The 24,421-nt window shown below is 51.2% G+C and overlaps 1 protein-coding gene across 2 annotated transcripts in view; it reads right to left on the bottom strand.

Moving 5' to 3' along the window:
• Positions 1–5,384: 5,384 nt before the first annotated feature.
• Positions 5,385–24,421, bottom strand: part of Fgd3 (FYVE, RhoGEF and PH domain containing 3) — a 49,116-nt gene continuing 30,079 nt past the window's right edge. For both annotated transcript variants that reach the window (XM_051194303.1, XM_051194302.1), the window contains exons 10-18: positions 23,825–23,917; positions 21,967–22,046; positions 20,146–20,176; positions 19,365–19,472; positions 18,079–18,141; positions 12,603–12,725; positions 9,647–9,784; positions 8,173–8,313; positions 5,385–7,573 (exon numbers count right to left, since the gene is read on the bottom strand). In XM_051194303.1, coding sequence (XP_051050260.1) covers positions 7,322–7,573; positions 8,173–8,313; positions 9,647–9,784; positions 12,603–12,725; positions 18,079–18,141; positions 19,365–19,472; positions 20,146–20,176; positions 21,967–22,046; positions 23,825–23,917 — 1,029 coding nt within the window. In that variant the 3' untranslated portion in view covers positions 5,385–7,321. The remainder of the gene's footprint in view (positions 7,574–8,172; positions 8,314–9,646; positions 9,785–12,602; positions 12,726–18,078; positions 18,142–19,364; positions 19,473–20,145; positions 20,177–21,966; positions 22,047–23,824; positions 23,918–24,421) is intronic.

Here is a 24,421-nt window from a genome sequence, read left to right as displayed (position 1 = left end):
CGATAGTTTTCCAGTTGCTGTTTGGAGATAGGAGTTACTTTTCTTCAAAAGGGGCAATAATTTACATCTTTTGAGTTCTGATAAAGAAAGGGAAGCAGGCAGGACAGTGGTGGTGCATGTCTTTAACCCCAGCACTGGGGAGGCAGAGGCAGGTGGATCTCTGTGAGTTCCAGGCCAGGCCAGCCTACAGAATGAGTTCCAGGACAGCCAAGGCTACACAGAGAAAACCCGTCTTGAAAAACCAAGAAAGAAAGAAAGAAAGAGAAAGAGAGAGAGAAAGAGAGAGAGAGAGAGAGAGAGAGAGAGAGAGAGAGAGGGAGGGAGGGAAGAAGGGAGGGAGGGAGGGAGGGAAGGAGGGAGGAAGAAAGGAAGAAAAGCCAAGCTCCATTTTGGGATGGAGACTCCTGAGGAAAGGGGCTGTAGTCTTTGTGCGAGTTGACAAGATGCTGAAGACTAAGCTTCCTGGAGAAATGACCCTGGCGGGAGAGAAAGGATCTCATTCCTCACAAAAGTGCTATAAGCTTGGGTTCTGGGTATGGGAGAGGTGGACAAGGCAAAAGAGTCTGACAGACATTGGCTGGGTCCTGTGGGCCATGGCTGTGTGAGCAGGTCACCTGTTTGTAGGACGTCTGGTCTAATGGGAACTGTTGTTCTGATGTCTCTGCCTGAGGTGTAATCAGAGCCCAGCTTGTCCCCTTTGCCTCTGTTTGGAACTCAGTGAGCGCGTCTTTCCTCTGGCTCCAAAATTACCTGAACTTGTGGGTTGCATACTCCTCCTGTGGTCACAGTGCCACCCTGAGCCAATCCTGGCTGAAGGAACTGGGGATTTGCTAGTTCTCCCTATGTTATGGATGCAGAGTGGAGAGCCCACTTAGCATATACTTGACTTTCCCAGAATTCAGAGCTGCAGTGATGCATTTCCAGCCTCCATACTTCTCCGAGATGATTGGTGTTCCTGAAACCTATTGGCACAGTCTCCCGTTGTCCTGCATCTATCCCTGGCCAGCACATCATTGGCTTTGCAGGGATGTAAAGCATAGAGGAAACAAAGATGGCAGAGAGGGTGGGTGCCTCTGGTGCCTAGAAGCAGATTTCTGGAGGTTTGCTAGAGGCTGTGTTAGCGCTCCTTCCTGGGAGCAGGCACCCAACTCAGACACCCATGGGCTGGGCAGGCCAGGCTGCCTAGAATGTGTAGAATGCTGGTGGGGGCTGCTGCTTCCCTAAAGCCTGCTCTGAGCTGCTGCCTCCCACCTTGTCTCACCCTAGCAGAGCTCTGGTCTGGGAGAAGAAACCTGTGGTCTGCGTGGATCCTCTCTCGAAGTCTTCCCTCCAGCAGTGCCCCACCTATAGTGATGGATAGAAAAAGCATTGTGGGAGGATTGCCTGGCAATGCTGAGAAGCTAGACAGGCTTAGACACCACCCATGGACATCTGGTCTCCCCTGTGCCCATGAGGAACCCTGCAAGGAAGGCAGCTCAAGGCAGCCGCTGAAGGATCTAGCCATGGGCTCACCATGCAGCAACCTCAGTGACTACCAGCTGGGCCCAGACTTCTCCCTGCCATACGCCTGGGACCTGTCTAGAGACAGAGCATCTCCCTTCCCTGTTCTGGTTGCTAAAGGGCGGCAAGAGAGGTCCTGGGGCAACTGGTGGTTAATGCCCAACCCCAGAGATCACAGAGGTGGCAGGGAGGGGTGGTGGCCAGCATGCCAGGAAACATAGAAATGGCAACTTCAGGCTTTGGGCTAGCCCTACTGCCTCCATGGGAGAGTTAGAGGCAGGCACATTTGGAGTCTGACCCACCGGGTCCTAACTCATATCTACCTAGGGTATGGAACTAGGGTATACTGGCTGTCTGGGACTCAGTTCCCCTGTCTCTACAGTGGAAATGGGTATGTGAGCAAGAGCTGCCTCTGATGCCTTGGGAACCCTGGCTGAGTCAGGGGAGTATGGGCCTCCTCAACCTTGGCAGTTGCTTTTTTTCCTTTTCTTTCTCCATCTGCCCACTGAGAAGTCCACATACAAAGTATTGAGGGGCCGTGTTGAGCCTGTCTAATCTGCCTGCAGTTATTCACTGAGCTCCCATTACATACCAGGTCCCACTCAGAGCCTATATCATATGTGTGAGTGTATGTGTGTGTGTTTTATATGTGTGTGTTCATTTGGATGTATGCATGTGCATGTGTATATGTGTGTGGTGGCCAGAGGTCAATACCGGGCATCTTCATCGGTCTCTATCTACCTCACTTTTTTGTTTTTTGAGACAGGGTTTCTCTGTGTAACAGCTCTGGCTGTCCTGGAATTCACTCTGTAGACCAGGCAGACCTCGAACTCACAGAAACCCACCTGTCTCTGCCTCCCCGGGGCTGGGATTAAAGGCATTTGGCACCACTGCTGGGCTCTACCTCGCTAATGAGACAGAGTTTCTCACTGATGCCGGAGTTCATCACTTTGGATAGACTGGCTGTCACTGAGCTCCAGGGATCTGACTGTGGTTACAGATGCACTCAGTGCTCTGTTATTCCTGGCTCTTCTGTGGGGTCTGGAGATCCGAACTCAGGTCCTCATGCTTGCCAAGAGGAAGCGTAACCACTGAGCCACCCTAGCCCAGTCAGTGCTCCAACTTCATATGGGGCAATAGCATGAGCAAGAGAGCTAAGAGTTAAACAGGCATGTGGGAGGAGTACTGGCAGTCGGCCATATCAGGCCTCATAGGAAGAGCCCTACCAATGCCCCAGCACAGGCAGCAGCTGGAGCAAAGGCCCAGAGGTGGGGTGGCGGGTGGCCAGCTGTTTCTGCGGGCTGGTAGATTGAGCATGCACTTGGGGCAGGGGAGTGGCAGTGTCAGCAGGAGGGTGGAAGGGTGGCAGGACCAGGAGCCACAGGCCGTATCTCACGCCTCTGATCCCAGAAGCGCAAGTGGTACCCAGTACATCCCCACACCCTCACCCCATGCCCCCGTGAGGACGGCACTCAGGAGGTGTGGCAGCAGTGCCTGCTATGGGAACAAATGGGTGGCCAGGGAGTGAACCTCAGCTGGCCCTCTCCCTAACTGTGTGACTTCAGGCAGGTGTACTCCCTCTCTGTGCCTCGGTTTGCACCATGCAAGGTGAATTATGATTCTGACAGCCAGCCCAGCCTATCCTGCATCAAGCTGTCTTGGAAGCTGACCTCCTTTCCTTGGGATGAAGCCAGTGCTCTGGGCACAGTGGGGATGGTGTGAGATGGCCGGTGGGCTGAGGGCTGACGCAGCAGCTGGGCTTTGCCCTCTATGTGGACCCTGCTCTCTGTCGTTTTACTCTCTTTCCTTCGAATGGAGCTGCAGATAGATGGTTGTGAGCCATTTGTAGGGAATCAAACCCCGATCCTCAACAAGAGCTCACAACCTCTGAGCCACACACACCCCTCCGCCCTCTTTTACGATGTCTCCTATGTACATGGATGTAGACGTTTCTTCTGATGTTGTCCTGAACAGATTTATAACTGCAAAGAAGAAAAAACATGTGCCTGTCTGTGAGGGTATTTCCAGGGAGGACTGACCGAGCAGGGAGGGCACACCCACCTACAACGTGGGGTCCAGGGCAGTGTGACCAGCTGCCTCACGCTGCTGCTGCCATGCCCTCCCCACCCTGAAGGACCAGATCCTCTCACTGTGAGCCCCACCCCCAAACCCCTCCCTTCTTTAGTTGCTTTTTGTCGGAGCAAAGGAAAAGGAAAACAGAAAACTGGTACGGAGGAGTAGGGCTATTGCTGTGCTGCACCTGACCATGCGGTTCCTTTTGCCTTTGGAATGAGCCAGCAAGAGGAAAGCATATGTCACAATTCAGAGCCTCGGGCCAGAGGAGAAGCCCCAGGGTTCTCCATGCAAACAGAGCTTTCTGGTGGGAGTTTAGAGGACTGGAATTTGGGGGAAACTGGGGAGGGCCTGGTTTATGAGGTTTCAGAGGGGAACAAGGGACTCTATGGGGACTGGGCTATGGGCCATGTGTGTGATATTCTGGCAGAGAATCTGGCTTAAGTCTATCCCTGTTCCAAAAGCTTGAGTGGGGCTGAATTCGAAGGTGATAGGCTAGTTCCTTTGGTGGAGGATGTTTCAAGACAGGATGGCATTTGGCCTGTGGCATGGTCTCAGTTTGCTCTTTTATGTCTACAGTAAAACAAAGCAGAAACAGGAGCAGAAAAGGAAGAAAAGTGTGCACCTTAGTGAGCGAAAGAATGTGAGAGAGAGTGAAGTCTTGCTGGGAAAGCAGCCAGCTCCTCACCAGGACAAAGGGGAAGGTACCCTGACCACAAGAGACCACCCAAGGAAGGATGAAACTTGTAGACCGCAAATCCGTTTGAAAGGAGAGAGCCTGGCCTGTGAACGCCACTGAGGTTTCCTGCTTGAAAACAACCACCTAGAGAAGTGTTTCCTCTGATTAGACCACCCTGGTACACCGGAGCCACCACAGCTGGGGTCGAAGGGAGTCAGACTACATTTGGAGCCGGAAGCAGAACTTAGTGCTGGTTATAGGCATGCAAGATGCAAGAGTTTCAGTGTTTGGGATGCTTGCACTAAAAGTCCTAGAAGGCAGCTGAGGCCAGACAGTGTGTGATGTGGTCAGATTCTCTTCAAATGAAGAGCTTTGAAGGACCACTGTGTGAAGCCATGAAGGTAGAGCCTAGAGTTGCGGCTCTAGGATATTGAAGATGCCGGAACTGTGAGATCCCTCTAGAGGAAAGCTGCAGGTATGGGGTGGAACTGGGCAAAATGACAGGCTATGTGGGCTGCAGGAAGCAGAAGGGGAGGGAAGGGGATACCCATTGTAGGTGATGCCATTGTAGCCTATATGCTGGACTGAGAATTGATGTTTAGCTTGCTGGTTTACAGTTTTGCTTTCAGTCTCACTTGGTTGTGGCTCTAAGCCTTAGCTTTGAAGACGTGTGTGTGTGTGTGTGTGTGTGTGTGTGTGTGTGTTCACATGCATGTGGGTACCTATAAAGGTTAAAAATGAGCATCAGATCCCTTGGAGCTAGAGTTATGGCAACCTGTAAATCACCTGATTGGTGCTGGAAACTGACCTGTGGTCCCTCTGTGAGGAGCATCGAGTGCTCTTAAGTGTTGAGTGTCCTTCCCGTGCCCCACGCTCATTTTTGAAATGGGAATGTGTGTCAGAAGTGTGTATTGTTTATTTCACAGGGCCTCGAGACTCAGCAGAGACTGCGCTTACGCCCCGGGAAAGGGAAGTCTGCAGATGCATAAGGCTTCCAAGAGCGAATGTTAAAGTTTAAACGTGATGTATTTGAGTGTCAAATGGACAAGGGTGGACTTGTGATGGTTGGTGTTGCCAACCTGGTAGGATTCAGAATCACCAAGATGACAAAATTCTGACCATGTCATTCGGGTGTTTCCAGAAAGGTTTACTTGATTAGAAAAAACGGACCCCAAACGTGAACAGCAACATTCCATGGCTTAGGGGCCCGAGATGAATTAAAAGGAGAAAGTGGGTAGAACCCTGGCATTCATCCCTTTCTGCTCTCCCACTGTGGATGGAATGCAGCCAGCACTCCTGCTACCACAGTTCCTCATCAGGAACTGTGAGACAAACAACCCTTTCTTCTGTAAGGTGCTCTTGTCTAATACTTTGTCACTGCAACAAGAAAAGTAACTCATGCGCCTTTCTGCTCAGGTAGCATCAGGGCCCCCAAACTGCAAGCCGACTAGTTCATATCCTGGGGGCAGGATATACAGGCATCCTCCTGAGGCTCTGATTCCTCAGAGGATGGACACTTGGAATCCTTGAAACGCAAAGGCCAGAACTTCTGCAAGCAGAAGGAAGCAGCAGAGGATGTCAGGAGGCCGAGCGCTTGTGTCCATCTGGTGTGCCTGCCACGAAGTGTGTGCCAGCCAAGGAAGGTGCCCCCTTGGTTTGCTGTTGCATGTGGACCACCTTCACCACTGCCCCATGCGGAGCTGGGTAGGAAGGACTTTGCTACGTTTACTCAGTAGTAGCTAAAAGACCCTGGCCCCATTCCTCCTAGTATAGAAGAGTTCTGTTTGTTTTGCTGTTTTCTCTCCTCGGGGTGGACTGGGACATTCAGTTCAGCAGGGAGAGTGTAAGGCAGAGGACCAGCTGTTTGCAAGCAATCCCCAGGCAACCATGCCCATCCAGCTGGTTCTTACGTAGACTCAGCTGTGTTCTCACACCTCACCTGTATCCCGTCCACCTCACTTCTGCTCCACCCACTTTACCGCCATCCTGCCTTACCTGGGCCCCCACATCACGTGAGGCCCCACCTCATCTGAGCCTCCCAGTGTTCCCTGTACCCGGCCCTCACTGCTGGCTCTACATCCCCTCTCCGCTCCAGGTTGTTGCCCTTATACCTGCCCAGTTATCTCCACACAGTGCTGTGCTGATGCTGGTGGGCTGCAATCCTGAAGGACAAAAACTCCATCATTATTCTCTAAATGTCCTACTCCTAGAGAGGCCACACCCTGAGCCCCATGACCTTTGTCACATCCCCACATCTTGATCCCCACCCTGCCGTATGGCTTACTCACCCACTCACTACAGCATCTGGGATACAGAACTGCTCTCCCAGACAAGTGTGTGGCCCATGCCATTTTGTTACCTTTACCTACCGTCCCTCTTCTAGCCACCTGCCTTGAGGGGAATCCTGGGAAGAGTGGGTTTGAAGGTCTTGAGGCTGACTGCCAGCATTTAGTTATGCTGACAAGCGTGGCACATGCCCACAGAGGAGCCAGCCTGAAATTTCTTAAACCTGCCACACAGGGGTGAGAGCCAGCCTCCCCAGTCTCTGAGTGTGGCTGGTAGGATAAGAAGGCCCTCACTCCTTTTCCTTCAAGGGCTCTGCAGGAATAGGAGATGAGCAATAATGCTTCAGGAGAGGGCAGAGTATGCAAGTGAAGCCCAGAGGGGGTGGAGCCCAGGTCATGGTCCAGCTCACACAGTGGATACAGGTCAGGCTACCCGCATCTCTGCCTTCCCCAGAGTGACATCACACCAGGTTAGACACGCTCACCCCTGGGCAGTGCCCACCTGGCCTCCTTGTGCCTTTGAGGGCTGGTATTACCAGTCAGCCTGCTCAGATGGCATTTGCTTTGCAGTGGCCATCCTCCCCTGCTCTGACCACAATGATGGGGCTGGAGTCAGAAGCCCAAGACTTGCTGAGTGGTCTTGGACCCACTGCTACTCTCCTCTGGGCTATCAGTCCATCCTCAGTGGTCCCAGGAGTCCTTCATTCCCTCACGTGACTTCTAAGGTCACCCGAAAAGAACACAGGTCAAACACAATAGTGGAAAGAACAGGAGGAGGCTCTGCTCATGGAGTGTCTGTGCTTGCTGAGGCTTGGGGCTTCGAGGCACCTGGTCCGTCCCCAGCTGTGTCCTCACGGGCAGCAGTGTTCAGAGCTTCCAGCCAGCAGTGCTGAAGCTTTGTGGAGGGGGCACTCAGCCACCAGGTCTGCAGGCCCCGATGCAGCTTCCACACATACTCTGCCTCCAGGCCCTCTTCAGGGTCGGGCACTGTTATAGTACAGCCAGAGAGTGGGATGGTATGCAGCAGTCTGCCAGCCTGCAGGAAAGGCAGAGGGTTAGCAGGCCTCCAGCTCATGCCAGTGGCCGCCCAAGCACGCCACCATGCACAGGCCCACTAGCGTGGAGCCTGTCGCCAGGACAACTGCAAACAGACTGCCTGACAGGCTTTCAGGTAGTTGCTGGGATGAAGTTTTGGCCACTTCAACAGACCTCCCCAGATCCATGGCCTTCTCCAGAACCCTGTTCCAGGGTAAGTGAGGCAGGATAACTCCTATGACTTAGCAATGGGAGTTGAGAGTAGCAGGGCAAGGCTTAGTAGTGCTTAGATGCATCTGCCCAAGATGTGTGAATGAAGCAAGTCATGAGTGAACGAATGTGTGTGGGGAGGAGGGTCCAGCTTCTGTGTCCCTTGACTGTCTTTGGGATTTTGATATCACAGGGATCTGTCTTCCATGAGAGGCAAGCAGATGGTTATTCTGGGCATTGGGAGAAGTCGAGGCTCAGGTCACATGACTGGAAAGGTCAAAGTGGCCCAGACCTGCCACGGGTACTTCAGGCTTGAGGCTCTGCACTATGGTAGCAAAGCACCTCTCACAGCACATAGCCCTGGGCGTGAACAGGGACAGGGACACTTACCTGGCTGCCAGCCATCAGGACTAGCACCTGGGGGTCTGACTCAGGGATGTCTGCCCATACTTCACACCAGGCTGTACCATTGTCAGACAGACGCAGGGTGCCACAGACCAGGCTAGGCCGAGGATCCACAGAGGGAGGCTTCTGGAGACAGAACAATAGATTGAGGCTAGTCTTGCCTGTTGTGATCTCTTTGTCCCCTCAGGAGGCTGAACCTGAACCAGGGCCCATGCTTGGAAGGAGGTGACCACATAGACATAGCCTGGATACAGGCTGAGGCAGTGTTATATGGTTCAGAGGGTCACTGGAGGCCAGTGGAAGGGTGCCATGTGGTCTCAAGTAGGGTCTAGAGTTGCGCCATCTTGGGAAAGTGAGCCCATTCCAGGTTAGGACAACATCAAAGTATCGAGGGGAAGCCAGCACTGGTTATATGTGTTTATAACCTCAGCACTCAGGAAGCTGAGGCAGGAGGAATAGAAATCTCATGCTAGCCCAGGCTACATAATAAATAAGCAGGGGAAATTCAATAGTAAGTACAAGAGCGTGGTCACAGGGTGAAGGGACCAAACACAGTATACCCTCCCCCTCACATTCAAACACACACACTTTCCACATCACACACGCGTGTGCACACACCTCACATACACCTCCTGTAGACCCTGTCTCCCTTCTGATGTTTTAGTGCTGTCATGGAAACAAGACCCCTGAGCCACATAAACCTGGTTCTGACCCCTCTTGTCAGACTCAGCGCCCTCCAAGGCCTTGGCCACACCCTTAGGACTCCCCGACTGCATCTCCAGACTGAAAGTGCAGAATGAAGGGTGAGCAGCAGGTGGGGCCAGAGCCTCACAATCAAGGCCACTGTAGCCTCAGTCCCCAACAGCCTTGTGTCCTTGACCTCCTAGACAGCCAAAGCTCTTGCCACCTTGGCTCCAGCTAGGATGTCAGGAGCTTTGAGAGTTGCTGAGCCCTCGCCCTCTTGGACCATCCCACACCATCTCTGGGAGAGAGACTGACATCCGAGAGAACTCCCAGGAGACCACAACGGCAGGCATCAAGTGAAGACAAAGGAAAACGTATTTTTCCTGGAAAACAAAGGCTTTCTTTTCAGAGATGTCCTGCTACTCCATAAAAAGGACTGTGTTCTTTAAGAAGGAAGGCTGGAAAAGTAACAGCCCCACCAATACACACACACACACACACACACACACACACACACACACACACACACACGGGGTTCTACCTGCCCTAAGGTGAAGGAGGTGCCCCATGAGCCTCAATGCCTAAATTTGGGCACCTCCAATCAGGCCAGAAGTGGAGCTGACACACATTTCCATCAAACTCCTAGGTGCAAACGTTTCCCTGGCCCTGACTAATCCTGAGATGTCTTTAGACACACATGCTCCAAGCATCTTTCCCTGATTCCAGACCTGTGAACCACATTGAGATGCCCCCTACAGGAACCAGGGACACCCACCTCTGCATTCTGTTTGAGCTCTGTGGGAGTCTCTGTGGGGTTTGCGGGGACCAAGGGTTCTTCCAGGAAACACTCTCGGCAGACACGGCTCTGCTTACTGTTCTCAGCCTTGAACTCTGAGCACTTCCTACAGATGACCTGCAAGACAAGAGGGTGCCTTTGACCATGCGTGCATCCCGAGCAGATGAGGATGAAAGAACTGTAGAGGGAGGGGGCAATGCTTGTCCTGGGATGCTGAAAGCCACATCTAAGGGCAGAGTGTGGTGATATCTTGCTTATACTCTAACAAATAAAGCTTGCTTGAAGATCAGAGGGCAGAGCAAGCCACTACTTAACCATAGAGGTCTGGAGGTCTGTACAAACAGACAGGAAGTGAGATGGCTGGGCAGAGAGAGGAATATAGGCAGGATGAGACAGGAACGTAGTCTCTTTTCAGTCTGAGGATTTCGTAGAGGTAAGAGCTCTAGTGGCTGGCTGCTCTGCTTCTCTGATCTTTCACCTGTCACCCCCTAATATCTGACTTCAGGCTATTAATACCAATTAGAACTCATGTTGTAGCAGAGAGTGACTTTAGTCTCCCTAAGTGCTCAGGACCACCCAGAGTTCCGTAACCCTGTGTGTAAGAAAAGAACATAGCCCACTCATGTAACAAAACCCAGGACACTGCCATTAAGAAAATCAAAATCAGCCAGGCAGAGGTAGTACACACCTTTAATCCTAGCACTCAGGACGCAGAGGCAGGTAGATTTCTGTGAGTTCAAGGCCAGCTTGGTCTACAGAGCGAGTTCTAGGACTGGCTCCATAGCTACTGAGAAATCCTGTCTTGAAAAAAAAATAATAACAAAAATCCCTTTTAAAAAAATCAAAACCGCCAGGTGGTGGTAGCATAGGCCTTCAATCGCAGCACTTGGGAACAGAGGCAGGCAGATCTCTGTGAGCCCGAGACCAGCCTGGTCTACAGGGCTAGTTCCAGTACTGCCTCCAAAGCCACAGAGAAACCCTGTCTTGAAAAAAAATCAAAACCATGGGGGTATGACTCAGTCTGTAAAGTGTTCTCTGTTCAAGCATGAGGACCTGAGTTCAGATCCCCCAGCCCATGTCAAAGCTGGGTATAGTGGCTTGCCTCTATGCCCATCCAGGGAAGCAGAGATGGACAGGTGCTTGGAGCTCACTGACCAACCAACCTGGGGTCTTTCATCATTCCAACTGCAGCCCAGGTTCTGGGTAAAGTAGCCCTCACACCTCTCCTATTTCCTTTTTCCCTTTCTTTCTTTCTTTCTTTCTTTCTTTTCTTTTCTTTTTTTTTTTTTTTTTTTTTTTTTTTTGACACAGGATTTCTGTGTATGGTCCTGGCTGTCCTGGAACTCATTCTGTAGACCCAGCTGGCCTTTAACTCATAGAGATCCACCTGCGTCTGTCTCCCTAGTGCTGAGATTAAAGGTGTGTGCCAAAACCATCCAACCTATCCTCCCTTAATAGAGACCACAGACTCCAGTTGTCTCCCAGGTGCTCCTACCTCAGTTGCAATCACTGCAACCCACTGCAAATCTGCCAGGAGCACCAGGTTCCTCCTAGTCTGGATGACATCTTTAAGCCCATGCACTTGGACTGGAGCCCCAACCTACAGGTTATCCTGTGTTCTCCAAATCCCTTTTGTACTTATCCACTCACCCATCCAACTCCTCTCCATCTATCATGCATTCACCACTCATTCATATCCGTCCATCCACTGAACATCATCTACCATTCATCCATCAATCCATCCACCCACTCACCCATCCATCATCATCCATCCAGAGATTCCTTATTTTATTCCTCCCCCTCCTTACCCCAGCCAGCATGGTAAAATTTTATGAAAATATAAAATTATAGAACAGCAGTCTTCACATCCTTTGAATAAACAGCTTCAAGCCAGTCTGTGAGATACATAGGCTCACACTCTCTGTGTTTCTCTCTGTCTCTCTGTCTCTGTCTCTCTCTCAATCCCTCCCCCAGGTGCAGCTTTGTTATCTAAGTGTAAATATACTTAGGCGATCAGTTCCTTCTCCAAGGACGCTTTGAATTTCAGTGTTAAGTATTGATTCAGTTGCTCATTGTCAGGAGCAAGGATTTGAGGTTGAGTGAGGAGGATTGGAGCTGGTATATTTTGGGGACACCAGTCAGTGGTGGCCCCTTATTGCACGATCCCATCAGACCTTGCTCATCATTGGAGCACTCCCACCATGGCCAAGCCCTCCACCTTCTCCTGCCTCCTGGACACCTTACATAAGGACGTCACCTCTCTACCACAGGACAGGCACACTACATCTTACTCCCTCCCGGTTGGGGCACAGTGCCAGCAGTTTTCCAGCTGGAAGGAATGTTATCAGGCATCACAGCTGCCCAGAAATTAGCTTTTCTTTCAGAGGCTCATGCTCAAGGATCATCTATATGTAGGGGACAGTGTTCTGGTTTAAATCTGAAATGTCCCCCTCAGGCTCATTATATGAGAACACTAGGTGGCTGGTGCTGCTTTAGAAGACTGTAGAAAACATTGTTAGAGGAAGTGAGTCACTAGGGGGTAGGGCCTAATATATGATAGCCCATTCCCGCTTCCTGTCCACTTCCTGCTTCCTGACTGCAGCTACAACCTGACCAGGTACTTCACACCCCTGATTGCCATGTCTTCCCTGCAACAGTGGATTGTGTACCCTCAGACTAAATTGGTTCCTGTCAGGTATTGCATGACTCAGCAATGAGAAAAGTAACTAATACAGGGTCTGAAGGAGGCAGCCTAGCAGGGTTGACATGTGGCTTGTGGCTCGGAGCCCACTAGCAGTGCACATCACATGACGACTGTTAAGAAGCATATGCCGCCCTGCTAGAACCTGGAAAGACTCAATGAGTGGCCACCTGGCTCTGTGCAATCCACCCTCCCACCCACACCCCCACACCCCCCCCCCCGTCCCATGCTCACCTGTCCACACAGCTTGCAGCGATGCCTCCTCTTGGTGATGGAGTTGAAGGTCTCACCACAGCTCTTACATCCAGGCTTCTCTTTGTCACGTCTTGTTTTAGAGGACAACTTTCTGGACTCGACCTACAAGGAAGCAAGTGGCCATCATTAGCTGTGGAGTGTGAACACGTGGTGGCCCACTGTGGGTGGGGGTGGGGGAGGTGAGGTTAGCTAAGGATTCTCTAAGTGACAATGCCCATAGCAAAAGTGGACATTGTAGAAGGGAATAGGCAGAGCTAAAGCAGCTGTACCCCATTCCCAGCCCTTCTCCCAGGGAGCACCCCAGGGCACCACGTATCACACCATGCACTGACTGAAAAGTAAGGTTCCAAGAGGTCAAGACAGCTTGGCCAGTGGCTTTATCTGCTGTGTCTGAGAAAATACTGTGAGGAAAGCAGAGGAAAGTGGTGTGGACAGGAGTCTATACAGATGGCACCTGCTGCCAGAACCTGTGGTGTCCTTGACTGCAGACTAGAGGGATCATGTGACACCCCCCCCCCAGATCCCGAGGGTCATCCTTCATCCTGTCACATGCCTAGTCCGTGTTGAACACTTGGGGACAGGCATACCTTGTGCATAAAACATACATGTGTGTCTACATGCCTGTGTGCCAGGCCTATAGAAACAGGCCTTGTGAGGAAACCATGCCAGCTGAGGCTGTGTTCAGACTTGACCTCTTGCTGTGTCTTCTGAAGCATCGCCTTCTTCCATTTTTGTGAGTCCTTGCTCCAAGGACAAAGGTGGAAGATGGCCTTGACCTCCTCCCTCTGCAATGTCCCTTGTTCTCAGGTCCACTGTCAAGGCTTTGTGCCCAGTGGGTGGATGGCAGGCATTCCAGACCTACCTGACATGCAAAACCCTCACTCACACTGGCTGAGTCTTCCTGCATCTGGAAGTGTGCCCCCTACCTAGCCTCAGGAACCCCCAGCCCCCTGTAAGACTTCCCCGATGTGACCTCTCGGGACTGCTGAGGGGTCCCAGTGGTCCCTTGAGACAGGGAGGGTAGGGGGCACCTGGGGCAGAAAAGACACAGCCGAAAGAAGACGGCACAGAAGGAAACCATCCTCAGGTGTGCTGTAGCCCTGCAGCCTTCACCCTCTGCCCACGCTCAAGATGTCCATGCCCCTATTTTTCCTATGAGGAATCCAAATGTCAAGGTGGTGGGATTAACTGGTGCCCAAATAGTCCTGACATGTGGTGGCTCTCAGGGACCTCAGGCAGAGGCCCCAGCCGTCAGTTCTACAAGGTAGTTGAGAATGCAGGAGGCTCTGGGGCTCACCAGGGTTCTCTAGTGGGGCATTTGGTGAAGGGGGGAAGGCTGAGGTGATCAGGCCCTGGGACCGATGGGATTCAGACAAAGGGAAGTTCCTGAAGCAAAGCGCTTTAAGACTTAGGGACAGACTAGATGACAGAAGTCCCTCGGCTTCTTCACCTTTCACCTGGTAAGCATCATGGGACCAAGACAGCTTTTTAAAATGTGTTCCAGACAGGAGTTTTATCCCCACATGGATCCCATGATGCTGAGGTCCACTGCAGCCCAATTTTCTTGTGACTGGTTCTCCAACCATGCCATCCACAACACAAGAGGCCTGATTGGATTTGCTGAACATGGAGGATCAGGTAGACAAGGTATGAGGAGGACACATAAGTGTAGCCAAGGACAGGTCTCTCAACCAAGTATACTTCCTTTATGGATGAGATCATCAGGCAAGGCTGACCAAAGGACCCCGGGCCAGATTTCCTATACAGGTGGGACATGACAGGAAGTCTAGTTCCAAGACTGCAAGGAAGTAATGACGAAGCAGCCAAAAGCATCTACATCTACCCTGAAGCTGTTCTCCACTGAGGGTCAACAGAGTGATTTCCTCAGTGTTCCTGCATCAGCAGGTTAGCTTGGTAGCTAAAAGGACCTCCTGGCAAGACAGATGTGAACCCCACTCAGTGACCTGTATCAAGTCACAGAATGACTCAGTAGTCCACTTGGACACAGGCTAAGGATATCAGGTCCTGTATGGAGTCATTCCAACAGGAGGTGGCCAGGCTCAGCTGACACCAAACCTGTCCCTCTATTCCTCTAATGGCACTTCTGTTCTGGAGTCCAATGGCAGGTACAGAATGGGACCTTATGGAGAAAAGGCAAGTCCAGTGTCACTGGGAAGCCATTGTCTTGTGGGTGATCGGAGACAATGCTTTGATGGCATCTTGGACAGGTCTATGTCACTCAGAATAGGTATGGAACTCTGAAGGGGCCTTTCGGACTGTGGTTGTGAGTGTGTGTGTCTGTGTATACTTCTGTTGTGAGCAACTGAACTTTTAACAGAACGAGGAAGCCTCCGAATTCTGCAAAGGTGCTTGCAAATTTTCCTGGATGGGGTTTGGCTTCTCTTAGGAAAGAGGGACCGATAGAGGCTGTGTGTTGGAAGACACCTAGCACAGGACACAAGCCCCGAACAGTGAAGGGGTTTGTTTTCTTCTCCAAACATGCCAAGAAGCAGTATTAGTCTGGCACCCATGGCCAAAACCCTTCTGATTAAAAATGAAACCTTGCTATTGAGCATCTTGTAGGTTTCCTCTGTGGTATTGTGTCTTTCAGTGCAGGTCCACAGATGCCTCAGAACCATCCTGAGCTCACCAAAATCTCAGCTCAGCTCTGCGCAGCTCAGCTTGATTCAGTTCAGGCATGCTCAATGGAGGAATCGAGGGGGAAGCCCATGGCCATATCTACTAGAGTATCTGCAACATAGACCTGTTTGTTGGAGGAAGGGTGGGCCTCAGCTTCATTTAGTAAGGAGAAAGGGACAGGGACATCAGATACGGACACTGGGCTGCTGTGGGGTGAATGTTGTGAACCTGTAAAAGGCTCTGTCCTGGGGCAGAAGCAGGAAGAGCAAGTGGAATAGACCAGGCATGAAGTTTGGCCACTGTGCCAAGGTGTGGCGACCCTGTCCTGATCCAGGCAGGCCCTGGATATGGCTTGAGGCCTCTGGGGCTCCGAGCTGTCTCTTCCCAATCAAAGGACATGGGCAGCTGACAAAAGCATCCTGTATTAGTACCCTAGGGCTTCCCCATCTTTTTCTCGGAAGACAGTAAGGCTGGAGTAGGCAACAATTACCCGAGGCTTCAATCCAGAGGCAGCTCTCCTTCCTTCTAGCTATATCCTTATAATTTTGGTACTGACCCCATTTAGCCCTAGCTGTGAGACATCTCACTTGCAAGCACTTCTGCTAATGTCCTCAGGGAAGTCCCAGGCACCACTATTCCTATAAATAGTACCCATCCCTACCCTGAACCTCTGCCTGCCTGCAACTCCTGGGCCTGTGGGCTTAGCCCTAGAGATTGCATGAACAAATCGCTGGTAGATTTCCTGGGCCTGAATGCCTTAACCATCCGTTGGTCACCAGAAATGCCTCCACAAGCCCACCCCAGGGTTGAGGACAGAGTCTAAGGCATCATCAGGGAGATGGTCATGGATACCCACCCTGGCCGAAAGTTGTGGAGCTTGCTTGGGAGCATTTCAGACTGTGAGTTCATGAACTGCTGACCCTGGCTTGACCAGGTGGCCATGTGTCCCTCTGGAGGCTCAACTGTGGTGCAGCCACAAGCTTCAGGAAGGAGACTAACAGGATTGCATGGCTCTAGGTAAAGCCAGCCTCATAAATATACATCAGCAACTCAGAAGGTTGACAGTAGAGTAGGTGGCATGAGAATGAGAAGTATTTATCAGGAATCCTGGAGCAAGGGACTTCCTGGATGTAGGCAGAGCTGACAGTGGGTACAAAGGCCGGGGGACCTGGTGGAGCCAGGGATGGTCAGAGCACTGGCAGTAGGTGGAGCCAGGGATGGTCAGAGCACTGGCAGTAGGTGGAGCCAGGGATGGTCAGAGCACTGGCAGTAGGTGGAGCCAGGGATGGTCAGAGCACTGGCAGTAGGTGTCAGGAACAGACAGACTAATGCAGGAAACCACAGGGGTGTCTAGATGTTTGTTTCCCCTTTGGCTGCACACGACATGTTTAGGCACCCTGACTTCCAGTTTCAACAGAGCTCATCCTTGGGTGCCTGCCTACTCTGCAGAGGCCAGACAGCAGCAGCATTACAACTCCTCGCATCCAGTTCCTGTTTATCCCAGGGTCTGCCTTGCGCTTTCCTCATCAGACTTCTGAAATGTCTCAGCCCTCCCTCAAACTTCACAAGCGTTCTCAGGGTTGCCTGGCAATGGCCGGCACAAGCTCACATCTGTGGGGCTTGGGGGAGCTGTGGTCACTAGGAAGGGGAACAGCAATATTCAGGCCCACCCTGACAGGCCATGGTCCGTGCGTTGGACTCACTGTCACACAAGCCCTCCTCTGTTCTCTATCCCAGGTGGCTCCGCCCATGGCCTGTCCATCACTTGCTTCAAGGCAGCTCACCTGACTGACCTGAGCCTACATCCTCCTCTTCATGGGAAGGAAAACACAGCAGTCATAACCTCACAAGGCCATGGTCTCAGAACTCCAGGGCCAAGTCACTAGCTGTTCTGAGCCCCATCCGTGTACCCCTTTCCTGTCTCCAAAGCAAGGAGATGCGGGCTATGCATGAGCAACTGAGGGATGGAGAGAGAGGAAAGAGAAGCCCAGGAGAGACAGAGACAGAATGTGAGACTAAAAGAAAGGGAGGTAAAGAGCAGGCAGGGAGGGAGGGAGAGAGAGAGAGGGAGGGAGAGAGAGAGGGAGGGAGGTGTGCAGGAGAGAACAAAGGACTGTACCTCATGGTGTGGTCAAGGGGCTCAGGGAGAAGAGCCCATGTCTGGGATGAGCTGGAGATACCTTACCAGGTGGCACCAGTCACTTCCCTAATATAGTAACCCATGGGGCCCAGCAAGATGCTGGGCAGGACTATCGCTCCAGGCTACAAGGGAAGCTGTGGCCCAGAGTTGTCCCAACTACCGTTGTCGTGGGTGTTTGTGAATATCAAGCCCCAAGTGGTGGTGGTGATGTGGTTCAGTGGCTGGTCCACAGCAATGTGTGTCTCTCAGCCTATCATACAACCCCAAAATAAAATAAAGACCCCACTTCTAGTTCCCACAGCCAGTCTCTCAGCGAGAGAGATGGGGAGTTCACAGCTTCCAGAAAACCTGCTTGGTATGAGGGACAAACCTGTCTTCACACTGCTGTCACGGGGAGCTGGCATTCCTTTACTACAGACATTATCAAGGCGAATTTCCACACAGCGAGCTCACGGCAATTCACAGAGATCAGACGGCACATGTAGTAACATCCACGAACAGGCTTCCTGTGGCCTCCACCTCTGCTACTTAAGTCACCAGTACCCTGCCTCAGGCACAGCCTCACAAGTACACACCTAGGCAAGTTGAGTCCCAGATCCTCACCCTTCAGGATGCCGTGGTCTGACCCCAGCCCCAGCACCTCCCACTCCCGCTTATCCCTGGTCACTCACTCACCCCTGCAGTACCCCCATTGCTGTCGGCTACCCCTGCAGTTTCCACAGAGCTGGCACTCATGATCTGCAAGAGAACAGAGATCCGTGTGAAGTGGTTTCTCAGTCACGGGACATGCCCGTGTAGCAGAAGACATTCCCTCCACCTAACACCTTTGTGCATGGGGGAGTAGTGTATACGGTATAATAAATAAATGCTGGGACTCCCTGAGCTGAAGGCACCTGGGTGTCAAGGTGAGGCTGGCTTGGCCCACCCTAATTTTGATACTGAAAAATCATGAGTCGTGGAAGGGCGAGGTTGTTCCCCATCCTTGTGGTCTGTGAGGAGAGTCTGCAGACTTTCCCATGCTCCAGGCTCTTCTGATGAACATCAGCCTGTCTGTACCCTTTGCCTCTAAGTCACTTGCCCTCAAGGAGCTCACAGGATCCTCCCTTCGAAGAGTGTTAACTTTTCCTCAGGTATATATCCAGGAAAAACGGGAGAGGGTTGAACGCAAATCATAAGGAATAGGCAGACCCCTGAGGCCAGGAGACCAGCCGGCTGGCGGTGGGTAGACTGAGGAGTCAGGATGGGCCAGGTGTTCCCTCCAGACACACCTGGTGAGTGTGAGCAAGCAACCCACGAAGGCGGAGGGAGTGTGTGTGTATGTGTGTGTGGGGGGGTGGATATCATTGTCCCAGACTGCCTCTTCCCACAGCCTCTAGGGCTGTCCTCCCACAGAGCAGAAATCACCTTCCACACTCCGTCTGCTCTAAGTATGGGGAAGCCTCAACATGAGGGATGGCCATCCCTAGCCCCTGTCTCAGTCACGGCTCCTTTTTGTACCCCTGGGGCCGCTGCACAGAGGATGGGGAAACATATACCCCTGATTCTACAGGCAGAGGGCTTTGAACAGACACCTCAGGGGTGCAGGGGAATTTGGGGAGAAAACATAAGCACAAAAAGACATCCACTTGAACCTGAGGATGTCTGTACCACTGCAGTGGCCTGGGAGTGTCACTGGGCCTCTGAGGCTCAGGTCCATAGGAAGATAAGGTCCCCTGATGCTCATGGCTACCTTGTTGCTGAAGACATGGAGATGGCAAAACAGCATAAAAGTTGGTGTCCTCCACACGGACACTAACCCGCAAGGCAGCAGGTGCAGCGGGTGGCTGGTTGCGGGTCGCGGTGGTACTCAGCACAGGAAAAGCAGGGAATGTGTGTTCCAGCTGTCTGTGTCACACCCTAGACCTCTCTCCCTGGCCAAGAGCTGACTCCTCCTTCCCCCAGACAACAGGCTGCTGACTCACAGGCTGGTCTGGAGACAGGCTGGGCTCCTCATCTTGGCTGCAGGCACCGCTGAAGGCCCTGAAGGTCTCAGTCTTCTGTTTGTGCTTCTCCACAGTGGCCTGAATAACCTGTACACACAGCAAAGCCACAGGGCTGTCAGGGAGCCAGGGAAGGACACAGGGAGCACAGGGCCCAGGTGTCCACAGGGCAGCCCTGATCACCTTTCCTGACCGATGACTCATGACCAAAGAGACTGGCTCCAGAAAGACAACGCCTAGCCTGAGGCCCCTCCTGACCCTGGTTCCTTACTTGTGGAGATGGGGCTCAAACAAGTAAACGGATTGGAAGGCTTGTGGTACCCGGAAAGCATATCTAGAGGCACCTCATGGCCACGCCTCCCTTCAGACATGAGGGCAGGCAGTGTTAGTGTTAGGGAAGAGTCCCTGGGTCATGTGGTCCAACATGAAATGGCCATACTACAATAACATGAGGATGTAAGCCACATATGGTGATGCATGTCTGAAATCCTAGCCTTCAGGATACCAAGGCAGGAGGGCTGAGGGTTTGAAGTCAATGTTGTTCCCTTAACAAAACCTATACCCAGATCTCTATGAGTTTGAGACTGGCCTGGTCTGCAAAGAGAAACCCTGTCTCAACCCCTCCCCCTCCCCCCAAACCAAACAAAAGCTATCCCCCAAAACCAAGAGCTGGTGATGCAACTCAGAAGCAGGGCTCTTGTTGAGCAGGCCCCAGGCTCTAGGTTTGATCCGCAGAGAGAGAGAACAGACTTGAGAGAGTTACCTGAATCCATTCTTTCTTCTCCTCTTCTGTCCTGTGAAGACAAAATCAGTACTTTATCAGTCCATCCATGGACACCCCTGTGTGCCTCTCTAGCCACTCACCACCGCCTTGTAACTGCAACTCAAGGCTGGAAAGGTAGTTTCAGTGTTCAGAACACATGTGGCCCCATGGAGCCAGGCTCGTCCTGCAGACCAACAGCACCCTGGAGCCTCGCAGATGATCACAAAGCTCTCAGGCCATAGGTGGAATGTGACAGACTGTATTCCCGGCACACTGCCTGTGAGAGCTCAAGCTTGGCCTTGGAGGACAGTGTGACCAGATACGGCAGACACACCACTTGCTGAGCGGTAGTTCCCCTCAGAGGTTCATCGCACAGAGGCAGAAACGCATGTGCACTAAAGTCCAAGTGTGGGGCTCTGTTCTAGGCACACTTTGCGCCAGTGAGGCTCAGACCACCCGCATGGGATCCTGCTGATGATATTTCTAAAAATATCATTGCAGCTTATTTAATGTGTGTGTGTGTGTGTGTGTGTGTGTGTGTGTGTGTGTACGGGTGTTAATGCCACCTCTGGCTGTTTAGAGGACAACTTGCAGGAGCTGGCCTTTTCTTTGTACCATGCAGGTCCCACCATGAAGGATGGCGGTCGAGTCATCATGCTTGGCAGTGGTGCTTTCTCCCACTAAGGCACCTCACCAGTTCCCGCTAATAATACTGATGGGGATTGTGCTACTCTGGGAAAATATGTGAGATTATAGGATGAAACCTGACACATTAACTGAAAAAAAGCCAGATGAAGGACTGGCGTCCTGGCTAGCATTTTGCCAAACTGATGCAAGGTGCAGTTATCTAGGAAGAGGAACTTCAGCTGAGGGAATGCCTCCATCAGGTGTCCTGTAGGCAAGTCTTGGGGCATTTTCTTGTTATTAATGAATAATGTGGGAGGATCCAGCAAACTGTGGGTGGTACCGCCCCTCTGTAGGAGGCTCTGGGGTCATAGAAGAAAGCAGGCTGAGCTAGCCATGGGAGCGTGCTGGAAGCAGCAGTTCCTGCCCTGACTTCCTTCAGTGGCGGATACGACCTGGGAGTGTAAGTGAAATAAACCCTTTTCTCCGTAAGTTGATTTTAGTTATAGTGTTTTATCACAGCAATAGAAACTCTATTGGTGGCTCAGCAGTTAAGAACACTGGCTGCTCTTCCAGAGGACCTGGGTTCAAATCCCAGCACCCACATGGCAGTTTACAACTGTCTGTAATTCCAGTTCCAAGGCTCTGGCACCCTCACACAGACATGAATACAGGTAAAACACCAACGCACACAGAATAAAAATAAATAAATCTGAGTAGGTGTGTGCACATGTATTCATGTGCTCGTGTGCATCTATGTAGAGGTTGGTATTGTGTGTCTTTCTCAAACACTACCCACCTTACTTTTGATACTGGACTTCTTACTGAACTTGGAGCTCATTGACTGATTCCATTAGGATGGCTAAAGAGCGAGCCTCAAGGACAGGACTGGAATTGTAGACACATGCTGCTGTGTCTGGCTACCCAGGTCCTCATGCCATGAGGCAGGCACTTTACCCACTGTGACATCTTCCCATCTTCAATTTAAAAATACATGCGCGCGCGCGCACACACACACACACACACACACCTAGAATTAAAAGCTTAGTTCTTAGTTGTTATCCATCCTTGGTTATGTGAAGTGTTGAGCTGTGTGAGTAGGAACATACTGAAGGGTTATCTCATTCAGTAAGAGAAGCCATCTGCTACAGTCTCAGTTCAAAGATGTTCACACAGCCGCAGACGCTAGTGCCATACCGAGTCTGAAGCTCCAGGGACCTTTTTCTTCCTGTTATGATGAATGTGTGTGCTGCATTTGGTTTCACAATATCCTGCACCTGCAGGAAGAACACAGAACAGAGCGAATGAATGCGAGTTGCTGTTTAGCTGCTCCCTAACACAGACAAATCCATGTTCTCTCATTCTGAGGTTTTTGTTTTATTTTTCCTGTGGAAGTGTCAGGGTGATCCCATGAGCTCTCAGATCTATAAGGTGGGGATGCTGAGGCTCAGGGGGAGAGCATGCCATTGGTCTTGCCCACACAGAGCTGGGCCTTGCTCTCTGTGTTTAGACAGATGCTTGGCAAATACACTTGTCCATCATACCTCCTTTAGCCATTGTTCCCATGCAGCCCTGACCAAGCCTTTCCTTCCCAGCACAGCCTGCACCTCCCTGGGAGGGATGAAAAGCTTAGAAGATCCTTGACTCTGTCCCTCAGAAGGTGCTTGTGCCCACAGGAACAGGTGCATTGTGGGTATAAAGGAGTGGACCCAGATGGAATGATATCATATCCTTGGAGGCTCTCAGATTTCACCCTCTTCCATCAGCAGAAAACCACAGAGCAAAGTTGCTCCTGGCAGCTCTTGGGCTGGTCCCTGTAAGAGTCCCTGACCCCAGTCAGACAGTTGGAGGCATCCTAGATATGTGGACCAGACCCAGCCAGAAACAAACCTCTGGACTTTCCCACTGTGCATTGAAAAAACAGGACTGGTGTGTGTGTGTGTGTGTGTGTGTGTGTGTGTGTGTGTGTGTGTGTGTGTTTGGTTTTTTGAGATGGGGTTCTTCTGTGTAATAGCCCTAGCTATCCTGGAACTCGCTCTGTAGACCAGGATGGTCTCAAACTCACAGAGATCCTCCTGCCTCTGCCTTCCAAGTGCTGGGACTGTTTTTTTTTTTTTAACATTTATGTGTGTGTGTGTGTGTGTGTGTGTGTGTGTGTGTGTGTGTGTGTGCCATTATGTACATAAGTACAGGTGCCTGAGGGGGCCAGAGGGAGAAATTGGAACCCCTGGAGCTAGAGTTCCCAGCAGTTGTGAGCCACTCAGTGTCGGGAACTGAAGTTGGGTCTTCTGAAAGGACAGCAACCTCTCTTGACTGCTGAGTCATCTGTCTAGCCCAGGGCCGATTTCCAGTAGAGCAACTCTGCAAAAGTAGTTTCTTCTAACTATGAAAAAAGCAATTTTTCCTCCTGTAGCTGGTCATTGCTTGTAATTATTTCTTAACCTGGATCCAGAGAATTCCAAGAGAATTTCTATGGAGTGGGTAGTTGTTTAATCAAATCTTTGCTTCTTCAGAGAGTTAGAGGCATTTATTTAGAAAATATTTTTGGAGCAATTATAAATTCAAACCTCTCTCAGTGGCAGATAGAATCCATATTGCCATGAATATCATGACATATGGAATAGGCTTTTGGATCAAGGGGAGCAAAGACAGAAGGATTTGAGGTAGTACAGGGAATGAGACAACTTGTGGCCTAGGGTACAGGCCATGTGAGTAGGCCCTAGTTCCATTCTGAATTTGTGACCTGAATTTCACTTCTGGATCTTTAATTGGGACCCTGAGTCTTGTCCTCACAAAGTGACAGCCTATCTTGTGTCTGTGTGACTCCCATGGCTATGAACTTTAGCTCCAGCCTCCTGCCTCTTTCAGCATGAGACCATCAGGGACCTGATGTAGAATCCATAGGCAGCAGTGCCTATCTAAGGCTAGGACCTACCAAGGCCAAGATGCTGTGTCAGAAACCCATGAGACACAGAGGTGGCCATCAAAACCTAGCATCCCCATCCCTGCTTGTTCCCCTTCCAGAGTATAAGAGAGGAGGGAGGGGCCCACTCACCTGGAGGTCAGAGATGTCCATTTTCTCCCGTACACTGAACTTCTGGCCCATGAGCCTTAGTTTGGGTACACAGTAGAGCATCACATTGTTGAACTGCAAGAAAGATGTCATGGGGAGAGGTAGTCACAGGGGGCCCCTCATTGGGACCCACATAAGCTTTCTTTAATATCTCAAAGTAATACATATGTGCATATACATATATATTACACATGTGTAAGTTTATATCTGTTCATTTAAAGATGTACACATATGCCTTTAGGCACAACCTTCAAAAGGCAGGTTCTGAGCCTGTAATGGACAGTGATGAGCCCACTAAATACCAGAGAAAAACAAACAAAAAACCCAGTTTCAGGAAAGGGTTACATCTTTTGGAGTTGTTGACCAGGGAGGTCCCACAGACCCGCACATGGTACAGGCTACTGCCAATGCTCTTGGTTACCCACCAGAACTTGATAGTAAGACTCTACTGCTGAAAATGCCACATACTTGAATCATAGAACATGAAGAGATCAAGTTGGTGCTGACCCAGAGGCTTCACTCCTACTGGATAGCTTCTCTAGTGCCGAAAGATGCTATGCATTTTACCAGAGGAGATGT

The sequence above is a fragment of the Phodopus roborovskii genome, unplaced genomic scaffold (genome assembly GCF_943737965.1).
Source record: "Phodopus roborovskii unplaced genomic scaffold, PHOROB, whole genome shotgun sequence".
Lineage (NCBI taxonomy): Eukaryota > Metazoa > Chordata > Mammalia > Rodentia > Cricetidae > Phodopus > Phodopus roborovskii.
This window is presented reverse-complemented; position numbering and strand designations above follow the sequence as displayed.